General features: G+C 42.7%; 1 protein-coding gene across 4 annotated transcripts in view; it reads right to left on the reverse strand.

Annotated features, from left to right (window-relative positions):
- Positions 1 to 25,037, reverse strand: part of fgf12a (fibroblast growth factor 12a) — a 57,040-nt gene that overhangs the window by 18,700 nt on the left and 13,303 nt on the right. For 2 of the 4 annotated variants that reach the window (XM_033651247.2, XM_033651246.2), the window contains exons 2-3: positions 11,959 to 12,069; positions 2,833 to 2,936 (exon numbers count right to left, since the gene is read on the reverse strand). In XM_033651247.2, coding sequence (XP_033507138.1) covers positions 2,833 to 2,936; positions 11,959 to 12,069 — 215 coding nt within the window. Of the gene's footprint in view, positions 1 to 2,832; positions 2,937 to 11,958; positions 12,070 to 15,594; positions 15,643 to 16,963; positions 18,214 to 25,037 lie in introns of those variants that run through there. The other 2 variants (XM_033651244.2, XM_033651245.2) reach the window with 2 other exon arrangements.

Genomic DNA, 25,037 nt, shown 5'->3' on the forward strand with positions numbered 1-25,037 from the left:
ACACTGATTTGTAACGTGAAACTGCTTTATTCAGTGTTTTTACTGGTTTTATTTACCTCGTCCATTTGTTTGGGAGGCAAAGACACGTCTGCGGTTAATTCGGCTCCCTTTAAAAACCTCCTGAACAATAAACACTGAAGGAATCCTAACAGGGAGAAGTTTAAGCTGGTTGCAATCTGCAATCCCTTACTGCTAGATTCCATTAAATCCCCTTTAATCTTACACACTATTCCTTTAAACAGCCATTAATAGCCTTTCAGCTGTTACTGCAAAACATTTGTTGACAAACATCCCCATCTCCCTGTGATAGAGAGGTCAAAATTATGAAAAATGATGATCAAAATTAGAGAGTACTGTTTGTCATGCTGACACTGAAATCCTGAATCACTCGTAGTTAATAATAATCATACACTCTGACGCAAATGATGATTTCATCAAGGGTATCTGTGTGTGTGTTTGCGCGTCTGAGTGTGTGAGTGGGTGGTGAGGGGGTCATACAGGGTCCCCAACTTCAATTTTAATAAATTAAAAGATTGCTTTCTGGGCACGATTAAACTTTAATTAGACGTCGATAGGTGGGTGGAGAGTTATTATGAGCCCCATAGTAGGGCTGTGAGTTGTGCACTTGTTTATGAGCCTTTAGTTATGAATGAATCCGTCTACCTGGGTGAGTCATAACAGCCTGCGCATTTATTGTACGTCCTTCTCTGAACTTGCGAGTGCTCATACATCCGCCAAGGCACTGAGTTGTTTTCAAGTTGTTCTGAGCGAGAATGCTGGCCTTACTGAAATAATAGCACTGAATTTAATAGATTTTTTTTTCTTTAAATGCAGCATGTACACCATTTATTTGGTCTATTTCAAAATGTTCTCATGTCTGTCTCGCAGTAAAACGGCTCCCTTATCAATAAATGTAAGTTGCAATATAGCAGACACTGGCCTCGCTTTGTCCTTCACGGATTTTATGAGTGTTTTGAGAAAAGACAAAGTTTGATGGGCAGTTTGTGAGTTCCAGCTCTTGCGAGTCATTTATCATCACTGCGAGGGACGATCGGACGGCTATCGCAATATCCCTCTGTTGAAGTTTGTGGGTAACGCAGCCCTCCCATCCTCTGCTCTCTTCTGTATCTTCAACTGGATTAGGAACTATGAGACTGGCGGTTATATAACCATGCCAACTAGGGATATTTTCCTGTCTCTACATCTCTGCCTGTGCCCCCACCCCATTTTTCTGTCTCTCTCACACACACGCACACACACACATTCTCCCTCTGCAGCTCATTTCCACAAACGTGCTCCAGCAGCATGTCTTCATCCTCAATGCAACAGCTATGACTTAATGTTGTCTCCAGCTGACATCCGTGACTAGTTCCACCCCCGCCTGTGCATCTGCTACCCACACCAGCCTATATGCTTCTCATATCTTACACTGCAAATACAATATCCATCTTCACAATATTTCCTCCCCCGCTGAGTCCTGAAATGAGTTTTATTTTTAAACCCGAATGAGTATTTTTGCTAATGTGATGAGATAATGGCGCCGTCTTTCAAGGCTGGTGTAGGACTTTTATGATCATGCAGTTCATTTGTCTAATAGATAGTGTTGTCATGATACCAACATTATGGATTTGATACGATAGCTGCCTAAAAAACTGAAGCCATAACATGACAAAAGTCCAAAACGTCAGAAAAAGTACCTTAAAACTTCAACTGAAAACCTAGCCTCTGATTATTTGACACTCAACCTAAGGCATCATGCATGGCTCACAACAACAACAACAACAACAGCGATAACTATTTTCAACATGGAAAAATGGACAAATAATCAAATAAGACATTAAGTGTTCAATTTATCACTACGGATTTATTCTACAAAGTCTCCTAAAAGACACCGCAGTTCAAGGTTGCATTACAAAGCTTCTGAAAGTTGTATATGACATGATAAGACAGACTCGTGTAGCTCAGCTGGAGAAGCCCTGCTTCAGTGATACAGTGCACAGTTTTTAAAAAAAATTTCAGATAACGTTACATTAGATACCACAGTTATTTTTTCCTTGCCCAATCAGACAACAGCTTGAGGCATTACACTTGCCCAAACACAGAGTTTACCTCACCCGGGCAAGCAGTGAGCCCTGCAGAGCACTGTCGCATATCGACGCAACTCATAGAAAGTTATTGGAAATATAGCTCTTATTAAAACACTGTCATTCTTAAAGAACCCGTACTAATAAAATGGAGTATTGTACTGTTTTTAAAGACAGGTTATTGCAATACCTGTCTAGTATTGGTATTCTGTGAAACACTACTAATAGATATTTAAAAGATTATTTAAAAAGATTTACTTCAGAGACAAGCGAGCACGTTTCACAGCTCAGACTGCATTCATACAGAAAGGATATTTTTTGAAATGTAGTATCCTTTCATGACCAGAACCTTAACTAGAAATCAGGATGAAAAACAAACAAAATCACAATAAAATTCGGTTTTACTTCTGTTTATAGCCGCGACATAACAAGCCTCCGTTAGTGGCCAGTAAAAGAAGAAGAACTTGGTGTCAAATTAAATGTAAAACATGCACGGTGCTGCTTCAACAACAAAGGGGGGGGGGGGGGAATAAGCGCTGCACGGCAACACAAAGGCACATCTGAAGAGCTCTTGAATAGAACGGAGATGAAAGGGTTTAGAAGGGCTGAGTCTTTGTTGCAGTGGGATATTAGAAGAGACAACAAATGGAACAAAACACAACACGTGTTAATGAGCAAATACTCATGCTGGTAGCGCACACACGTGCACGGCCCAACGACATGGCTGTTGGAAGGGGTTGTGTCTTACCGAGCTGTAGAGCATGCCCTCGCCATTCATGGCGATGTAAAAGCCACTCTTCACTCCCTGGATGGCCACCACTCTCAGACCCACAGGAATAAGATTAAACAGGGCTGCAGAACAGACAGAGTGAGGGAGAGCGGGAGAGAGGGACAGATACAAAGAGGCAGAGACAAAAGAGAGACATCAGACAGAAAGGACAGAATAAGACAATTGAGTTTTCACTTAACTGTTGTAGACACAACAGGCTCTGCTCTCTGTACTTTGGCTATCCGTCAGCAGTAAAGTGAAGAGGACAATGGGAACACTGATGCACCTCAGTGTGACAGTGAAGCATTAATGTTAAAACAGAAATCCAAAACTTTCTGGTACAATAAAATAAGGCATCCGATGAGCATCATTGTTTTGTTTTAACGTCTGCCGGTGTAGGTGAATAAAAATGTCTTCAACTAATCTGACAACCTGTATGATAATGAGGATTAATTGCTAGTACTTTGACACTAACTTATATTTATGTCCCTTGTGTGCAACAACTTTGGATTGAACAGGCATAACTGGGATTAGGGAGCCGCTGTAACATTGCAAATGGTATTTTGTGGAAATGGGATGTAAGACTTGAGGTGGCGAACACCCCAAGACACACTGACGTAGCATGCTGTTGCTATCTCGCTAATGTTAACTAATCATTCTCTGAGCAGCGTGAAGTTGCAGATTGATTAATGGGTGAATGTCATGGTACTATCGGTTGAAATCTGTTGGTTCTTACTAATTTTTTGGCATATATTGTGAAATAGGTGCAGAATATGGCCGGGGATGTGATTTAAAGGGGTCAAAAGGGCATTTTTCATTTCATCTCGACTTTAAATATTCATGACTAAATAATTAACCATGGAAATGAAAGTTCAGAAAAAACTAATTTGCGATATAAATCATTAAATATTTATTGTTTGATCAATTATTACTAAAGGCTCATCGGTGCACAGAAGTTTGTGACATCACCTTTTGCCAACTGAGCCTCGCCCACTTTAAAGCAGTTACATGAACACTGATAAAACAGTGCAGACAGAAATCTCTTGTGTGAAATATTCAGAACTGTTTTAACTTTGGCAGAAAATTGTGTGTTCATATTTGACCCATCAATCATACCAATAAGCTGATTGAGAACATTTGTTTTCAGGGCCTTTGATGTCTAAAAATACCACGCAAATGACACCACATAAAAATAAATTTGTTATGGATCTTGGCTTTCAGTGCAGCACGTAAAGCCAAGTATACTTATTCCCAACTCTTTGAATACCGACCCTTGGTTAACAGCCCGTGGCATCAGATACTGACGCAGTGAGGCACCCTTTAGCATCTGTAAGAGACGCACTGCATTATTTTGCCCATTGTGCCATAGTATAAAGACTGAAAAAGTCACTGCAGAATGCTAAGGGAGGGGTGGAGGATGGGTCAAACAAACACAGGACTTTAACCTGGGAGACTGCTGTTTGTGTCCCACGCAAAAATATATAGAATATTTTAAGAACGTAGCATTAAGGTGTGTAATATGTAATGTTACGTTAATAAGAAATGCACTTATTTTAACCCAAAACATGATCTTTTTCTGACCAAACCATGCACTTTTGTTGCCTAAACCTAAAAACTAAGTAAACCTATGTTGGAATCTATTTTGAAAGAGAGTGTATGCATTTGACAAGTGGAAACTGTATATTTCCTATGAACACAAAAGTTTATTTTGAAAGACACCATGCATGTATCGAGTAGAAATTGACAAACCATCCCTGAGTGTCCAAAATTGACCCTAGACCCTACGTGTTGGGCCATCAACCAAGCGTTGGTATTTGACGAACTGGGAGTAAGTATGTGTTGGCCAAGTAGAACCAGAAGTTGCCCAAAACTATGATAAAAATTTGATTTTATTCACGACTCTGTATATTTTTCATTCGTGCAGCTTGTAGCAAAATCAAGAATTAGTATGTGAGAAGCAACTGGACATGTTTGGTCTTAAAGATATCTGGTCAATCATCTAAAAGGCTTCATTAATTTATTTAAACTTTTTCTTCAGCTTCTACAATGAATTACTTTTATTTCTGTCGGTACGTTCTCTTGAATCTGAGGACTGTGACTTTTGTGGGCTTTAGCTTGGTGAAGGTGTGAGGACACTCTTTACTCTGTGTATTGCTGGGATGATTGTTCTGCAAGTGGCAATGGGGACTATCAGATAAAGCTGGCAGGGACGAGAGGACATGTGCCAACACAGGTCTGTCCTCCGAGCAGATTCAATTTCACTCAATAAATATCGACGTGCTGCTTTCGCCTGCCAATGGTCTAACTCTGCCCTCAGGCCACTGGTACGGGTGATACACACTGGCCACTCTTGCAGTTATGTATACCCTTGAGGGCCGGATGTTTGGGGTACTCTGGCAGAATTTGAATCCATTAGCACCTTAATTTTTTGTTTTCTCAGACTTTTCGATCTCTTTTTTCATCACTTTTCTGTCATAACGCTCACCCTCCCCTCTGTCTGTTCCCTCGCTCCTTTTTCCATTTGCCTGTCATGGCTGCTGCCTTTGTCGCTCCGATGACTGGCAGTGTCTCTCAGAGGCACTGTCCATAGTTCTCTCACGTATCACTAAAACCCAGGAGTGTTCCACCTCGGAGCACCTCCACCTATCAAAACATATTCTGGCTTTTTCTGAGCAGTCATACTTGCAATAGGGCCCTCAAAAGACTCTCCGTAATAGCTTGGCTTGAAAAGTGGGAGGAAAGGAGGCATAAAGTATGGCAAGCTAGTCCACTATTTTGCTATAATTATGATCTGCCATCCCTGCTCTCATTTGCCTGCCAAAGGCTTACACAGCCGACAGGAGCTGTCATTCAGCTACCTTCTAAATGTCCGGCTTTTCTATTTGCAGCTCCAGCGGTTGATGGGTTCCATAATTACTACTGTTAGAGTACCTGATGACTGTTCTGGAGGCGATTCCTCTTCCTTAATAACCTCAATCCCATCTCTCGCCGAGAAAAGAGAGTGGCTGGGATGGTGCAGGGACAGAGTTAAGAGATTTCCAGGGATCTTCTATCGTCAAAGGGCCAGACAAAATGGGTTCAAACAACCCAATAAAGCGAAATCCTTGAAAACGGTAAGTCTTCCAGTGGAGCAGTAATCGGCTGCAAGCAAATCCTGCAGGTGGGCTGGAGGACGTGCATTTGATGTAAGGAATAGTGGCGCAGTAGGAAATAAAGCCTGCAGGAAAGGTTTACAGAAACACTGAGCCAAACTTCATATGCCAAGGGCATGTCTCCAAATCCAGAGAGAAACACAAATCCAAAGATGTGAGAGCTGGTGTAACACAGGTGTGTTAGTCTTATATACAGACTTTAATAGGGTCACCAGAAAATGTTGCATGTCCATTTCTGCAAACCATGGATACAAAATATTTGCAGGTTGGCATAAAGCTGACGTCTTACGGCCTCCTATGCGGGAAAAAACTCATCCTTTTACATTGGAAATCGAAGGAGACACCAACTTTTAGGGCCTGGGTAACTGCATTGACTGATAGATTACATCTTGAAAGGATTCGGTATGCTCTGAACAACAAGCTGGAAGACTTCAACAAGATCTTGAAACCAATAATCTCAAATTTAGGACAATATGTAGTCTTTTATTTTATTTCATATATTTGTTTTTTCTTTTCTATTCTTATCTATCTCCCCAGGTATTGTTATTTTTGTATTTTCTAATTTTGTATTTGTATTATCAATCAATCAATTTCAATTTTATTTATAAAGCCCAATATCACAAATCACAATTTGCCTCACAGGGCTTTACAGCATACGACATCCCTCTGTTCTTATGACCCTCGCAGCGGATAAGGAAAAACTCCCCAAAAAAACCCCTTTAACGGGGAAAAAAAACGGTAGAAACCTCAGGAAGAGCAACTGAGGAGGGATCCCTCTTCCAGGACGGACAGACGTGCAATAAATGTCGTACAGAACAGATCAGTATAATAAATTAACAGTAATCCGCATGACACAATGAGACAGAGAGAGAGAGAGACAGAGAGAGAGATGCAGGTAATAACAGTAGCTTACAACAACATTATTGAAAGTAATAATATTATAGTTATAGTTCTGGCTACTGTGGTACAATATGTTGAAAGTATGTATTAATATCTGGCAGTATACATGTGTGACAATAGTCATATGTGTATAATAACAGTAGAAGTATGACTAATGACTAATGATGGCAGCAGCAGCAGGAGGCATCTGGCAGGACCACGGCAGCAGCACAACCACACACGTCACGCTGTCCAGGCACCGCTGCGATATGAGTTAATCTGAGAGACAGTGGAGCACAAAGGCTCCGGAGAAGAAGCCGAGTTAGTGACATCCAGAATGGCCGAGTTAGCAAGATGCAGTAATAGAATACGAGAGAGAGAGAGAGAAGGAGAGAAGGTGCCCGGTGTATTATGGGGGGGTCCTCCAGCAGACTAGGCCTAAGTCAGCCTAACTAGGGGCTGGTACAGGGCAAGCCTGAGCCAGCCCTAACTATAAGTTTTATCAAAGAGGAAAGTCTTAAGTCTAGTCTTAAATGTGGAGACGGTGTCTGCCTCCCGGACTGTAACAGGAAGATGATTCCACAGGAGAGGAGCCTGATAGCTGAAGGCTCTAGCTCCTGATCTACTTTTGGAGACTTTAGGGACCACGAGTAACCCTGCGTTCTCAGAGCGCAGTGTTCTGGTGGGATAATATGGCACTATGAGCTCTCTAAGATATGATGGAGCTTGACCATTTAGAGCTTTATAAGTTAACAGTAGGATTTTAAATTCAATTCTGGATTTTACAGGGAGCCAGTGCAGAGAAGCTAAAACAGGAGAAATATGATCACGTTTCTTAGTTCCTGTTAGTACACGTGCTGCTGCATTCTGAATTAGCTGGAGAGTTTTTAAGGACTTACTAGAGCTACCTGATAATAGAGAGTTACAGTAATCCAGCCTAGAGGTAACAAAAGCGTGGACCAATTTTTCTGCATCTTTTCGGGTCAGGATAGGCCTAATTTTCGCAATATTACGCAGATGAAAAAATGCAGTCCGTGAGGTTTGTTTTAAATGAGAATTAAAAGACAAATCTTGATCAAATATTACTCCGAGGTTTCTTACGGTAGTGCTAGAGGCCAGAGCAATGCCATCTAGAGAAACTATGTCATCAGATAAAGAGTCTCTGAGTTGTTTGGGGCCAAGAACAATAACTTCAGTTTTGTCTGAATTTAACATCAGGAAATTGGTGCTCATCCAAGTTTTTATGTCTTTAAGGCAGTTATGGAGTTTAGTTAATTGATTACTTTCTTCTGGCTTCATTGATAAATACAACTGAGTATCATCCGCATAACAATGAAAATTTATAGAGTGATTTCTAATGATGTTACCTAAAGGAAGCATATATAGAGTAAATAGGATTGGTCCGAGCACAGAACCTTGCGGAACTCCAAAACAAACTTTGGTACGTAAGGATGATTCATTATGAACATCAACAAACTGAAAATGATCAGATAAATAAGATTTAAACCAGCTTAGTGCAGAACCTTTTAGGCCAATTAAGTGATCCAGTCTCTGCAGTAGAATTACAGTTCTGTAATGTGTTTGTTTATAATGGAAATGAGGCAATGTTTATACCAAGAAAGATGGTACTGCTGTTTTACTGTTGCTTCACAATAAAAATATTTGAAACTGGCATAAAGTTGAAATGTTGAAACTTTACTTGTTAGGTTTAGGCACAAAAACCACTTGGTTATGGTTAGGAAAAGATCCTGTTTTGGCCCAAAATAGCTGGTGTGGGGGGCCCAATCCCTGCAAGAAAAGATGTGATGTCTGGGTGAAAAACAACCTCTTTTCATGGTACTGTCCTGACAGAAAAAGCAGTGATGTCTCGGTAAAAATCAACCAACAATCATGTCAGTTTAACGGCAGGAAAAGCAGCAATGTCTCGGTAAAAAACAACCACAATTTTTGCCTGAAAGTTGCTGAAAAAACAGCAACAGCAATGTTTGTTGGTCTTGAACCATCATCTGCAGCTCACCTAGGTGTTGCACTGTCCACCATCCCCTCCGCATCTAGTTGACAAAGTCAGCTCATATACAACATAATAGCACACATGAACTTTTGCTGTGAGAATATTTAAAAAATTTCAGTTCAAATGAATATTGGCAGATGTGTCATAGTAAAGCTGTTGGACTTTAGACACGATTGTCCCCCTGTCCTCTACCACTGACACTAGCCTGCAGTCCATTGCACTCCATTTTGCAAGGGAGTTAAGTCGGTCACAGGTAGACTTACTCAGTTTGAGTCTGAACACCTGGCTGAGTGTGGCTTGACGAGGCTAACTGCTAGCGCTAGCATCAGAGGCTGTGCTAGCTCTGACCTCAGAGTTTGCTGCTAAATGTTTTACATTGAGGTGATATTTCAGGCTTGAAGTTCTCCGATAGTACAAAAATTCCTTACTGCAGACATTGCAGAGAACAGGGCTCCTATCGACAGTTCAATCTGGGCATTTTTTTAAAAATTGTAAATGTTCCAGTCACGGGCCAGGCAGCGTCGTCTCGTCTGCCTCCATCATGTAACAAAGCTACTGCGGCCTTCAATGACACAGTGGGTCAAAGGGCACCATGGAACGCGATAAATCGGCATTCATTTTTTAACGTGTTAATTTTTCTGAGATTAATTAATTGAAATTGATGCGTTATTTTGACAACCCTAATATAGATATAGCGTATTTGTGGTTTGCAGAAATTACAATGCCAACATTTTCATCTGGTGACTGGGCTGCTTTAACTCAATTCTGGTGACACTCCTTCTTCATGCCATACATCTTAAAGTACTTGAAATTAGTAACTTGGTCTTCAACTAATAGAAAAAGGTCTCGGTTCATCTCGTCCATCAACGAGGAGCATCCGAGACAGATGGAGTGTGAACGCCTGATACCGCAGGTGTCTCATAACCAGCAGTATCTTTCTGGAGCTGCAGTGTGTGTGTGGGTAATTACTGCAGGCGATCAACTGATGACAATCAAATTAATAACTGCTCAAATTTGAACATGAGCACTAATTAATTGAACAGTGTTTCACAGCCCTTGCAGTTAGTTAAGCGTGGCTCCGCCAGTCAGCCATGCTTACCACTAAAGCAGTTTTACATACTGCGGTAACAATTTACTGAGTATTTGGGGTCAAACAAGTCTTTTGAGCTGATTTTATTAAAGCAGAATTTCATTTATTTTGGATGCATTTCTCCAGCTAAATCTATTTGCTGTTCAGTTGTGTCCTTGTCTCAGCACTTCTACAGCAATATAATAAAAAATGGAATTGAAATGCACTCCAGGCTCAGGTCGCACCTAGTATGCAGGCGCCGTCATGCTCCTCAATCCCATCGGTTCCACTGAACCTCCCCCTGAAAATAAATTACAGTATTCCATCTGCCGCGGCTGAAGATGCTGCAGGTCAGAGGGGTGGTATGGTTCAAGGGTGGGGGTGGGGGGTAATCTATTATTCTGATAATCCAGCCGGGCAGTCGATAGTTCAGTGCAAGATCTGAATACCAAATCTCATCGTCTATTTCTGTCTCTCTTTTTCTTTCCTCTTTCTGTCTCCATCTTTCTTCTCAAAACACTTCAGATTCCTCTCGCTACCCCTCCTGCTCGCCTCTGCTCTCTTTCTGTGTCTTCGTTCGGACCATCTCTCAGCTCAAGGCATCTCACATAGAGAATTATTCATTGGGTACAAACGGGGAAGGTGGTATTTTTAGTTTCCTCTGGCTGAATTATTCACTGCATTCCTCCATCCCTGGGCCAGCGGGACTGCTTAACAAGAGGATTACCTAGAGGTGGGGAAACCCTCACATTCCACAAAAAACTCATCAGCCAAAAACCTTTGGAGCACAATGGAGGCTCCAAAAAAACCAGCAATGTGTTTAAGGTGCACAGAGGAAATGCAGGGTGTGTTTTCCTTTTTTTCTTTGTTTGTGCAGTAATCCTTTTTGTCCTGAAGACCCTTTTCCTTATGCTATAAGTACTGAAGATCTATCCCCTCATAAAATATAAAACGACAAGTGACAGCGAGAGACCGTTCTTTTCACCGCATGACTGCTATGGTCCAGCAGCTTTGGCTCGGGCTTCCTTTAAGATTGGCAGGATGTTTTAGAGAAGAAAGGTCATGATTGGTTTCCTGTCTGGCCTCACTCCAGACTGGGAGCGTCGTCATTATCGCTTTGACGACCATTCTCCGCCGACATATATCTCTTCCTTGATCTTTCACTCCCCATAAGAAACTGTTACCATAGCCTATATGTTTTAATGCAGAAGACTCTCTACTGGTTTGCCCCTTTTCCTGTCCCTGTGAGAGCGGAAGGAGGTGTGATATCTTTAGGGGGCTACTCCCTGGAGACTATTTATCTACTGGTAGCCCACTATGGAAAGTCGATTGGTGGTGAAATATTGCAAAGAAGTGGCTCAGGGAGGGATCTGTGTGACTAGACGTGAAGCTGCGGGGCTACAGTTGTGTCAGGCGATGGGGCTTTCAGGGAAGGGATTTCTGCTGTGATAATCACGCGCACTTCAGAGAAGAATCAATCAAAACAATGTGGCGCTTACAATCATGCAGTGTACACACTAGAAATGGTTTACTTAGAGAGACCGGGACAGGGATGTTGGAATTAATTTCACTGGGGATAGAAATTTGAGTAGAAGATGCTCCCATAAATACTGTATTGACTTACCTCGAAAGGTATGAGACGATTGGATAGGAATTCATAAACCATTCGAGTAGGTTTTGACACATTTATGTCTACAGTTGTATCTCATGCATACTGTTGCATAACCAGATTCAGAAAAGAGGGCATTCTGCTTTGAGGAATTTGGTGAATAGTTTCCCTTTTTAAATTGTAGGTTTTTTTTGATTGATAATCCAATTCAACGAGGGCATTCTTAAACTAATTTTGGAGTGCTTTAGGCTGGCATCAGTTACGTAAGAATTAAAAATGATAAAGCACAGCTTATAAAATGTGGTAATATATTATATAAGCAAGTGACTCATTGCCATTAAATGTTTCATGCTGGAAGCTGTAGCTTCCATAGCGCTCCACTCACTGTTGTCGCTGTTCTCGTCCTTGCTGCCGTCGATGGTTCCATCCGGCTGCATCTGCAGGTAGAAGCCCTGCTGGCTGAACAGTCGTGTCACGATGCCTTTCAGCTGCGGCTCTGAAACACACGCACACACACATACACACACACACAGACAGCGCACAAACCACCGGCCAAGCCACAGCCCCATCCCCACCAAGAATATGTCAGAACAGCATTCTCTTAATTGTGAATGAAAACACACAGAAGAGTTGATAGCTCGGCTTTCAGCTAAGTGTTTGCACACTCACAGCTCTTCATATGAAGCAGTTTTAAACACGTCTTACAAACACGTTTCACAGACATAAAATGCACAGTGTTTAATTAATTAAAGAAGACAAGCTGGCTGTGGAAGATGGAGAGTACCAGCAGAGCAATTACAGACTTTTCACCCTTTAAACTGCCTAAAGCATTTAAAAATATTTACTGGTGTGTTTACATGTCCAATAAATTACACCTTCAGCAATTTTTGAATTGCATAAATGAAAAGCAAAAGTAATTAAATTTCTGCATGAAGTGTGAATCTCTATAAATATATTAATTAAATACTCAACTTTAATTAACACTTTAAAAAGTCTTAGTGTTCTCGTGGCACAGTCCAGCCTCCAATTGCCTGCTCACAAAAACTTAAACTTAAAAACCACTTCAGCTCTTTATTTAACTCTTACCAGCTGGTGAATATCAATACGACTATGATGGACAGTTTGTAATGAGTCATCTGTTGTACTGCATAATTCCCAAAGCGGCTTTTTGACGGGAAGGCCTTTACAATGAGAACGTCATGACAGAAAATCGATGAGAACATTGTTACTGTCTCATAATGTCTTACTGTATCAGGTAGAGAAAAATGGCTGTTTTTGCACCATTTAGAAACCCCTTTTAAAATCCCTTTGTAATGTACACTGACATGCTAATGGTTTCTTTATTTGGTATGAAGCAACTGTGCAGTTTTGGGTCGATATCACTGATATTCAATGAAAGAGATCCTGAGGTTTTATCATAGGCAACAGGTTTACCCCGAAGGACTCCAGTGCTTTTTCTTGACCTAAAGGAAACTGACCTAAAGTTTCTTAGAGTCTTTTTATTTCATTGCACTAACCCTGAACCGACCTCCAACTTTGAGGCTGTGACATCTGGCAACCGGCCAGGGTGCCGCTCGAAGCGCTCAACACTTCAGGGGAGCAGGTGGAAACGAGGATTAGCTCGGGGCAAAGAAAGACTCTCGGCCTCAGGCTACGCCAGGAAAAAATAGATGTGTAAAAAAAAAAAAAAAGAAAAGAAAAGTGTTTATCTGAGGGGGAAATGTGCGAGTGGTCTCTGTGGTCTGTCTAATGTCCGGCAGGTCTTTTGGATTTGTGCAAAAGCAGCAGTCAGAGTCAGATGACACCATTAGGTAAACAAGACTTGGCTTGTGGCTCCTGACAAGGAAACGCAGGAGAAGTAAAGCTTGTTCCTCAGATAAAAGAAAAGGTAGAGAGTGTGTATATCTAACTAAAACGTTTTCTTAGGGATACCGTGAATAATGAAACACTACAGCTGGAAACAGTGTTTGTTTTTGCAATAGCAAAAGAGATTTTGATACAAGCTCCACTGAAATCAGACATCAACTCAGATGCTGGATATTAATAATCCTTTGTTTATTCTCTGTCTGACAAAAGAAACAAATTAAGCATTTTATCACAATTAAACTGGTGCTCAGTTTCATTTTATGCCGCTAAGTACCCATTCAACAATTGAAATGTTTGCTTTGCAGGGCTCACATCGTGTCCTGATAGATGATGTATGTGATTGCAATAAGGGAATATGAGTGTGCCTGACTGTCCTCCAAGGTCATAAGAAGAGTTGGAGGCTGTGCAGTTGAGTGCAGGCCAGTCAGGCACATAAAACCCCAAATGATTTAGCAGAAAGAAACTTTTTGGATATCGGGACAGAGAAACAAAACTCTTAGCCAGACCTGTCTTTAACAGTGACAGCATACACTGAGTCCATGGGCGGATTATGAGACAATAGGTGCCTGGGCCCCACCACCTCTCCTACGTAGAAGCAAGACGCACAGACACTGGGGTGGTTTTGCATCTGTTTGAAGTCATTATACATCTTATTGTGGTTGTTTTTGTCTCTCTTGGGTTTGTTTTATTTCTCTTCATAGTCAGTTTATCTCTCCTTGTAGTGGTTTTGCGCCTCTTTGTGGTCATTTTGTGTCTCCTTGTGGTTGTTTTTGTCTCTATTGTGGTTGTTTTGCCCATTTTTGAATTGTTTTACATCTCTTTGCAGTTTCTTTGCATCTCTTTGTGGTTCTTTTGTGTCTCTTTTTGGTCATTTTGAGTCTCTTCCTGCTCATGCGTGTTCTTTTGGCATTTGACATTTTGCAAGTGAAGGCCTGGGGTCCCCCTGACACTTTGAACCCCTGGGCCTGTGCCCAAGAGGCCCATTTAGTAATCCATCCCAAGTCTTTACTCAAACGCTGATCACAGCAATAATTACCAGTGCATATGCTCCTTTTATATTTCACAGAAGACAGCCCGTAGAAGGACTACGCCGGGTGACCCCCAACTAGAGTGGGTTCACCTCAACTGTACATCATCCTGACCATCAGTCCCCAACTCACCTACCCCTGGGATGGGGCCATCAATTCCTGGGACAGGCCCTTCATCATCCATCACAGGCAGGGTGAGGAGAAAGTGTGCGCGCTTATGTGTGTGTGTCAAAGTACATGGGAGGGTACACACCAGTAAATCACATGTGATAACTACGCTTCCATAAATTAAGACCTCAACGTGAGCCCGAGCAATCTCTGACGGCTCATCAGTTCCAATCATTTAGCAGAGAGGGTGTGTGTTTGTGTGTGTGTGTGTGTGTGTGCATGTTAAAACAGGCTTCAAGCCAAACTCCGGATTTTACCTCATGTGTTTGTGCAAGAAGAATGTCTTCCAGTGGCAACATACAGCAAATCATCCTGTGTGTGTATGGGCCATTAAAACGTCAATAAATTTACTTCATACCAATACAGAAGGACAAAAACATTTAGGTACGTCGACAAATGGTGTCATGACCATGAAATGGTGAATGATCACCTGTTCTGATATAGTGTTTGACAAGGAGGAACACAACATATCCATGTACACCAAAATACACTATAAGGACCTCTACTACACTTACACAGCAGTACTTGACACATATTTACAGACACAGAACAAGTAGCGAGGATAATCCGACGTAGACTGACGAGGAGAATGAGGCAAAAACAAAATGAGAGGAGGCAGAGCCAAAGATAGAGGAGAGACAGAGGAGCGACAAACGACTGGCTACAGGAGAGAGCTTTAGCTACCAGGAAAAAAAAAGAACAGGTACGAAATTAAGCTTAAGAAATCCAAGAAAGCCACACAGAAGGAGGGATGAAAGAAAAAAGAAGAGATCAGCAAGGGAGAGGGTCGTCGGCTGTCAGACAGGTGTTGAAGCCCCCCGCCCGTCCCTCCCTCTCTGTCCCACCCCTTTCCCCACCCCCACCCCCCTCCCTGGCCGAGGGGGAGTCGACATGGGCGCGAGATGGGGTGGAGACGAGAAGAAAACACAGCACACACGGATGGAGGCTGAGCTACTGACCTAGCCTGCAGCCCTTATGGGACACCTGTGGAGGTTTCGAGGGTGCATCTTACGAAGGGGGGGAATAGAAGGAAAAACAACAGTCTTTTAAACAGGCAGAATTCATGAATTCTCCAGTGTATCGGCTGTTTATATGCAAATATATGGCAAGGCATAAGGTAGATAAGGATGATCAATTAGAGGAAGCACAGCATCTGTCTTGTCCGTGCTTTCTGTCTGTTCATGTATGTGTCAGTTGCAAAGGAGTTACCTACCTGCCCAACAGTGTCTGGAGGCCTGACTGGCTTGTTGTCTGTCTGTCTGCTTGTGTTTCTATTCATTTTGTGGAGGCTTTTTTTGGCGCTGGGATTGTTTGTCTGTCTGATGAGGCTGCGCGACGACAGCGTTTTTAATTTAGTCTAGCTGGCTGGCTGGGTGTCTGTCTCTCCATTGTCCTCCCTTTCTGCCTTTAAAAAATGATGTCTGTCTGTCGTCCTGCCTCATTCCTCATCAGTCTGTCTGCAGGACTGTGAGTGGACCTGACTGCCGTTCATCACACACAGAACTATCTGGATTTGGGGAGGGCTGGCTTGCAGCACTGGCTTGTTATCTGTGCACCAGGACGGAGCCAGGGGAATTAGAAAAAAAAGGGGGGAAAGGCTATACCATGGAGTGTAGTAGGCTCGGAGCCTGTGTCTAATACAGCCAGAGTAGCTCTTAATCACTAAGGCTATACCTCCCTTCACTGCAGTAAAGCTCCCTCTCTGCAATAAACATTTACCATTAAAACATTTAATCTCAAAAGAGCCTTGGTGCACTGCGGTGCAACTTATCTCCCCTCTGTACCCCCAATCTGCAGTAATATTGGATTAGGTCATTTAAAGCAGCCTTTTTGAGTGTATTCAAGTTGTGTGTGTGTGTGTGTGTGTGTGTGTGGAGGGGAGGAGGGGCGTGCAAAAATTAAGTGTGCAAAATCGAAGGCTTACATATTAGCAGCTGGAACAAAGCCTATTCAAGCTGTAACTGAGATACAGTAGTTCCAGGGTGATTGATTATTCTGATCAGAGCAGGATCACAAGAAATAAAGGGGGTAACGTCACAGCATAGTATGGATCATTTGCTATACATTCAGGCCGCTCTTGCTCGGTATATGGGGGAGGGTTGTGTCGTGCGGTGGATCGACAGACAACAAGAAGACCTAATGGAACAGGTGGATTTTTTGGCACCGCGGAGAAAATCTACCTTCTCCTCCGGCTCAGATTGGAGCCCTTGACTGCAGTATAATGCTCCAAAGAGGGGCGGGGTGGGGGGTGCTGAGGGAAACCGCTTCCATACGCACACATAACACACATCAGTTCAAAAGGGGGGGGGGGGGATCTACAGCACTGACCTGGTCGCCGCCGAACGGGTCTTTTCTTGCCGCTGCAGAAACGGACTTTGCTGAAGACCCCCAAGAAATGCCTCTCGCAGAGAGAGCGGGGGTCTTTGCTGGGGCTGGGGCGACGTTTCGAAGTCGAGACCCGGTCGCTGTTTGACTCCCTCGCCTGGCGTTTCTGCCGGATCAGGGAGCTGGCGATCGCGGCCATCTCCCCGAACCGAATCTGAAAACCGAGAGTCTGAGTTCGGCAGAGGTCGGATCTTGGTGCAGCTTCTTGGCGCAATAAAAAAAGAAAAACGAGAGAGTAGATTCAGAGTGTCCACGAGTGTTTTTTAACCAAATGTCATCCTGATCAGAAAATCCTCCGGGTCCCGGGCATCATTGCGCTTCAGGCAGCATCCTCTGGAGGGGACAGCGGCGCGTGAGTCTAAGTATCTGGCACTCAGGGCTTCAAATCAACACCCGATCTGATAGACAACATGCACCTACGGGCTAGGCCACAGGGGCCGACATGTCAGCCGTAAAGACATGCAACAGTGTTGATAAGTTGATGCAGCTGCGTGTCATTGGAGAGCTTCAGGTATTCCAGGTGAACAGCGCCGCGTCTGACGAGCACGACTTCGTAATCCTCATCTGCACACCAGCCTCTCCTCTGGCTCCCTGACGCCTTTTTTAATAATTCGCATCAACCTAAATCCATGCACGAGATGCTCGTGCGCGGCTGGAGAAATGAACTTTTTCCTCCCCTCTCTCACTAATAATTTACTCCCATGCACATCGATGAATGAGACCGGTCGCTGCCGGTCCGTGCGGCTGTGCGGGAGCCCAGATTACGTGAGCCCAGTCTCCGGTTCTGTCGATGGCACCTCGAAAATGCAGCCGGGGAAAATGGAATCGGCAGCAGAGGCTACTCTGCAAGGATGCTGCAGAGATGTGAGCCTGCAGGGAGGGATGCTCGTCTGGAAAAGCAACAATTAGTTGAGGCGAACGCACACCAGAGTGCTTTTTGTTGTAGCGCACAAATAATAAAGTAGGCAGAGCGTCATTTCCCGTGCGTCCTGGATGGATGCTGTCGGTGTGTTACATCGCCGACAGGGAGAGTGGACGGTCTCGGTCCACAGCCTCCTCCTCCTCCTCCTCCTCCTCTCTCCCTCTCTCCCTCTCTGTCTCTCCTCAACTCTTTTAACGCAATCATACGTGATTGAGGTTCGTATTAGGAATTCTCGGAGGGGTGTACAGGGGAAAAGATGGATGATCTCCGGGAGGAAAAGATCTGAATATAAAACATATAAACAAGGGAAAGGGGTAAGAGCTGGGTGGGTGTTTATGCAGGGGGAAAGTGGGTGCGCGCGCGCGCGTCGTTTCATAGTCATTTGGGATAATGTGCACATCTAAAAAGGGGGCGGGTGACATCACAAATGTCTCGTTGAATTACAAATAAAAATCCGGATGTGCGTGCCACATTTAAAATGGGGCACATCAGGTCAGCAGAGGAGGCCGCATTAAAGTGTTCTTCTGGTGACAGAGATATCTTAATCAGCTTTGGCTGATACTACATTCTTATTCTCATAGCTTAAGCGACATAAGCACACTTTTTATTTTCTAAAACCCCACACATGCCATAAAGAGCATATTCAATGTGGCTAAAGGGATTACCTGCAACAGGTTCCAGCACAGAATATGAACCCAAAACAGAAATGGCACACTGGAGACCCAGATGGTGACACAACACATGGATGAATATGCTTTAGGGCAGGGGTGTCAAACACACGGCCCGCCAAAGGGTCAAAATGCAGCCCACAAGATGACCAGACTGAAAGGTGCCAGGTCTCAGGAGCAAGTTAGACAATGCATTGCCTACTTCATGTAAGAACTGTGACTATGTTTGAAGATATGGAACATTGTGCAAAAATACTGTCAGTCAGCAGCTTCAGATCAAAATAATCTGTATCAGGAATTAGACTGACTGAATTTGGAAAACCTGAGACATACTGCTGAAATTGCACTTATTTTCCTTGAGATATTTCAGGCTGTTCATCTGTTTTGTAAAAGGATGAACATCTACAGAATTACTGTAATTCTTAACACTAAAAAAAGGGGAAAATATTGGAGCTGATGACCGGTTATTGTGCGATGGTTTTATTGGTCCAGCCTATTTGAGATCAAATATGTGGCCCATGAACTAAAATGAGTTTGACACCCCTGATTTAAGGCTTATGGAAATGCCATTAACCATATAACAACATCATCAAAGGCACAAAACTCTGCATAAACCATAAAAAGCACTGAAACACAGCTTATAAATTTGCCTTTGAGCCAGGAGAGAAGTGCAGACATGAATATGTGAGAGCATACTGTATTCTGCATGTGTTTCTATCACAACCAATTGATTATTTTTACTGCCGCTGTTATAAGCACAAATACTTAATGGATCTGTTTTCATTGGAATTCACGGAATGGCTATAACTAAGCTGTAAATCAATGCAAAGTCCCCCAAAAATGTCCTGCAAACGTGTCTGTGTGCATGTGAGCAAGCCTCTGGTTTCATGCCTATTATTGCATGGACTGGGGCACACACACACACACACACACACACACAGATGCCACACTCACACACACACAGATGCCACACTCACACACTGTGGGAGGACGAACACGTGAGGCTTCAGCAGCATAGCAAACCTCTCTCTTCCCCCTGATGAAACAGCATGAAACATTTAGAGGCTTTTTCTAGGACTCGGTTTGACATTCTCTCTCCAAACCGAACCCTCGGAGAGACGCAGAGAAAGAGAGAGAGAGAGAGAGAGAGAGAGAGAGAGACGATTTTCTTTTGACTACCACTGTCTGTGCCCCCCTTACGTAAGATTCGGATATAATGGATGAAAGTGTTGAATGTGAAGCGCTGGTACCTTTTGTGTGTTTCACATGTGTGTGTCTCTTTGTATGTGTGAGAGAGAGAGTGAGATGGAGGGCAGCTACAGTCTTTTCCAAGAGAAAGGCAGACAGGGAGAATAGAGACAGCAACAGAAAAGTTTCCAAGCATCTAAATCAAAACCTGTAATCCAGCTTTGTATTCTTATTGAGTTGCCAGCGCGTGGTAGAAACAAATATGACTGCAGCATAAAGAAATATCAATAGCAACTCCAATACATCATTCATCACTCTAACGGATATGCAGGAGTGTGATATACATTTCCCGGATTGGCTGTTTGTAGTATACGGAGTGAGCCCTCTCAGAAATGGGAGGGACTTTGTGGTGAGGAGCACTGTGGAGACACGGGACATATATCTTTGTCAGGAAAAGATAAAGTATTCCCTAATGAGGATCTGCTAGGCTTCCTCCCTCTACTAGAGACAATTGATGTTCACTTCATTGCAGCTGAGATACGTCCGCGAGCAATAAAACACTGTCACTATGAAATGCACTGCAGACCGTATATTTTGCGATCAATTTGAATTGTCAATCAAAATGATGTGACTCTGTAAAGGTTTGCTAGTTCATTTACAGAAATGGTGTGATGTCATCATCCTCATTACCACCTATGTCATTTGTCTTTATTAGGGCTGCAACAAATGAATATATTCACTGTTGATAACTGTCTCGATTAGATGTTTGGCTCATAAAATGTTAGAAAATAGTGACAATGTTGATCAGTTTTTTATCCAAAGCTCAAGATGATGTCCTGAAATGTCTTGTTTAGGCCACAACCCGAAAATAATAAGTCTACTGTCTCAGAGGAGTAAAGAAACCAGGAAATATTTGCATTTAAGACACTGAAAGCTGAGAAAAAAGTGTTCTAGTTCTCCTCCATGTTGCGTTCACTGCAGCCCGCAGTATAGGAACTAAACATATGTGAAAACTGAAAGACATGAACCAAAGTCCCAGCGTCCCTGTGGCCCTCTCAGATGCCACCACCACCACCACCACAGGAGTGCCATGTTGTTCAGAGTCATTCCCTTATACTTGCTGCCCCCTTGTGGAAAAATAATGAACCACATGTGATCAAAGAGAGAGAGACCCGCGGATGTTTCCACTCTCCCAAGTTCGTCACTTCAGTGTGTCCTTGAGATACCGCACAGATTTGTTGACTCACAATAGCTGGAGCTAGTTTTCATCGAGTAATGTCTGCTAAACTGTCTTGCCAAGTCTCCAGGAGGCAAAGAGGAGGCATGTGTGAGAGTAAGTGTGACACTGTGGCTCGCAATGCTCGTGACCACAGTTACACTTACCAGCATGGATGGATTACTGAACAGGCCTACAGTACTGGGCACAGGCCCAGGGGCCCAAAGTGTTAGAGGACGCCCCCCCTTGGCCTTCACGTGCAAAATGTCACTCAAGTTAACACATACCGACCAGGAAGAGGCTCAAAATGACCACAAAGAGACACAAAATTAGCACAGACACACAAAACCACAACAAAAAACGAGGCAAGGAGGTCCTGTAGCGGCCTTGTAGTGGATGTTTCAGTGTTCCAAAGTTACTAGGCCACTTAGTTTATGAGGTGTCTCAGTTCTGACTCATGTTTCTGTTCCCTCTCTGGTGATCCACAGTATTCACATGAGGGAGGGAAAAAGTTCAACGAGGTTTATTGACAATACTACCGATTCAATGTCCTATTTTTATATATTCTCACATATTACCCGTTATTATTCTTAAACACTGTATAACATGGTCAACAACTTATAAGGATCCAAACCAATACAAACGCATGACGTTAACCACCATCTCCTTTTGGCATGTGCACTAAACTGCCTTATGACACTATACCTAGCACAAATAACTTGTGCCTGCATTCTGACACATAAATACAGTAAATATAAACCTAACTTTAGTATAGTCCACTACCATACACTATTCAAAATATACAGAAACTGTTGCGTAAACTTTAATATCGTCAGAACCTATATGATGAGTCATCAACAAGGAAATTCTTACCGAATATTAATATGTGCTTAAGCTGCTCTTACAGGCTGACTGTCTCATAATCTGCCCATGACTACCAACACAAGTCAGAGCTAACTGTTAGGTTATAGTTAGTGTGATACATTTGTACTATAACTACATAACGCCCAAGTTGTATGGATGGCAGTGTGACTCTTATTTATGTTAAATTTAGTACAGCAAAATATGAGGCAAAAGTAAAATCCCTGCATTGCAAACAAGAAATTTTTTCAACATTTACATCACAATAGGAACTATTTCAGCAACAAAGACAATTGTTCTCATTCATTAAAGCAAAAAGCTACAAAACCACAGCAACACACACACACACACACACACACACACACAAACACACAGATGGCAACCAGCTGCTAATTAAAAAAGACAAATTAGGTTAGTCACTGAAACAAACTGTGTTTGACAAGAATGCAAAAATGTCTGATTCCTCTAAAAAATGCTGCACATTAGTCTGCAAAAGATTGCCTCATTTCACAAATCAGTCACTCTACAGAGAAATAAAAGCTGTTCCCCAAGTAACTTAAAGGAACAGTGTGTAAGATTTAGAAAGATTTAGTGGCGTCTAGCGGTGAGGAGTGCAGACTGCAACCAGCTGAAACTTCTCATGGTCAAAATTTCTACAGTTTTCGTTGTTCAGGAGGTTTTTACCAAAGCCAAGTTATCCACAGAGGTCTCCTCATCTCCAAAACAAATGGACACTGTGATTTAAACTGGTAAAAACACTGAATAAAGCAGTGTCATGTTAGAAATCAGTGTTTCTCTGATGTTGTTTGGCATGTCAGAAATGGCTGCAAGCCTAGCACCTGCTAATCAGTGCTCAACTCTTTTCTCTGATAACTAAACATCCAGATGTTCAGGAGGTTTTTACCAGGAGCCGAATTATTAGCAGAGGTCTCTTCCTCTCCAAAAGAAACAAACACAGTGATTTAAACCTCTAAAAGCACTGAATAAAGCAGTGTCATGTTAGAAATCAGTGTTTCTCTGATGCTGTTTGGCATGTCGGAGATGGCCATGAGTCTAGCGCCTGCTAATCAGATAACTTAGGAGGTTTTAACCAGGAGCTGAATTATCAGCAGAGGTCTCCTCCTCTCCAAAACAAACACTGTGATTTAAACTGGTAAAAGCGCTGAATAAAGCAGTTTCACATTAAAATAATCAGTGTTTTTTTCTGATGCTGTTTGGCATGTTGGAATTGGCTATGAGCCTAGCGCCTGTTTATGTGTGCTCAACTTTTTTCTCTGATACCTAAAGGATCCAAACATTCAGGCGGTTTTTACAAGGAGCCGAATAATCTGTAGAAGTGTGCTCCTCTCCAAAACAAACAAACTTGGTGATTTAAACCGGTAAAAACACCGAATAAAGCAGTTTCACATGACAAATCAGTGTTTCTCTGATGCTGTTTGGCATGTCAGAGATGGCCATGAGCCTAGTGCCTGCTAATCAGTGCTCAACTTTTTACACTGATAACTTAGGATCCAGACATTCGGGAGGTTTTTACCAGGAGCCGAATTATCAGCAGGGGTCTCCTCCTCTCCAAAACAAATGGACCTGGTGATTTAAACTGGAAAAAAACACTGAATAAAGCAGTTTCACATAAAAAAGTAAAGTATTTTTCTGATACTCTCGTCATGGAGGGGCTGCTAACCTTGGTGGTCGACATGAAAACACAAATGGCCCTATCTGGAGCCAGTGTTTGGTTTGTCTGTTCTGGGGTACTATAGAAACATGGTGGAGCAACATGGTGATCTCCATGGACGAGGACCTGCTCCCTATGTAGACATAAACGGCTGATTCTAAGGTAACAAAAACACAGTGATTCTAATTTTCAGGTGATTAAACACTACAGAAAACATACTTACAACACTCCATTTCAGCCAGTATATCCCTCTACATCCTACACACTGGACCTTAAATGAAACCTGATGTTATAGTGCTTAAACAGTCTCATTGAAACTGATGAAAAGACAAGAAATAAGTATTACCACTCATGAGGTTTTGTTTCTGGTTGTTTTTCCATTATGCCACCCACCACACAAGCCTCCTGCGATCCAGAAACACCCCGACTCCTGTATTTAACTCTGACACAATAAAAGCCAGGTGCAGGCTTGACACTACAAAGGAAAGCAGGTGCAAACATTTAAGCCTACTCAGACACACCTTTCACCGAAAATCCCTGAGAGGTGATTTTGGCACGGCGCCTGAATCTGGAGAGCGAAACACTTTCTGCTCTTTACATGATCTTGTAGTGAGTGATGCAGTCAGATTAGCGGCCGAGGTGAAGTGAAGTGTGTCACCCCTCTTTGTCTGATGAGCCATTTGCACACTGAGTCAGTGGTGTGTAACTGCGGATATATAATTGATGGTAAAGTTAAGATTTGAGTTAATACTGGCTGATTAATCACCAACGAGCAGGGTAGTGTATGTTTGAAATTTAAAAAGCACACTGTCATCATTTTGTAGCTCTGTTTTGAAATGGCATGTTACAGTTTTGGATGACCAGCAGTCAAACTCGTCTTTAGGACTTCTTGCAAAAGAAGTCAAAAACAGAGAATCCAGATTAAACTTGCACGGCATGTTAAAAAAATGACACAAACTTTCAAACAAAATCTTCACCCGACACATCCTCATGCCAAACAAGCTTTAACTTTGCACCCATTTGTGTCAACACCTATGAGCTGACTCATAAAGTTTTTGATTGAGGTCACAAGGTTCACCTACCAGTGAGCGCAGATGCAGGATAAGGACTGGTGGCGCTTTATATCCGAGCCCTACAGATCCCAGTGTGCGTGCTGCTTTTGGTCCAACTTCCTCAGAGGAATCAACTGTGCTTAATGGAGTTTCTAATTGTCTGCCCTGAATTTGAAAGCTGAAACTACCGGAGAGCCGACGTACTGCATGAGATGGGGGAGAAGGTGTTGCATTTGTCTCCCAGTTAAACAGCGTTTTGGAAAAATACTCCAGGATGTTTTTTTAATGACTTTGGAGGTGTAGTTGTGTTACGAGCAAACAGCAGCAGCAGCAATGCAGTGAATTGACTAGAGGACATGGCAGGCATCTTAGGCTTATTGCCAAAGACTGTTGAGTGGTGGTGAATGTGCACATGCACGTGTGTGTCACTGAGACTCA

This window comes from Epinephelus lanceolatus, chromosome 12 (genome assembly GCF_041903045.1).
Source record: "Epinephelus lanceolatus isolate andai-2023 chromosome 12, ASM4190304v1, whole genome shotgun sequence".
Taxonomy (NCBI): Eukaryota; Metazoa; Chordata; class Actinopteri; order Perciformes; family Serranidae; genus Epinephelus; species Epinephelus lanceolatus.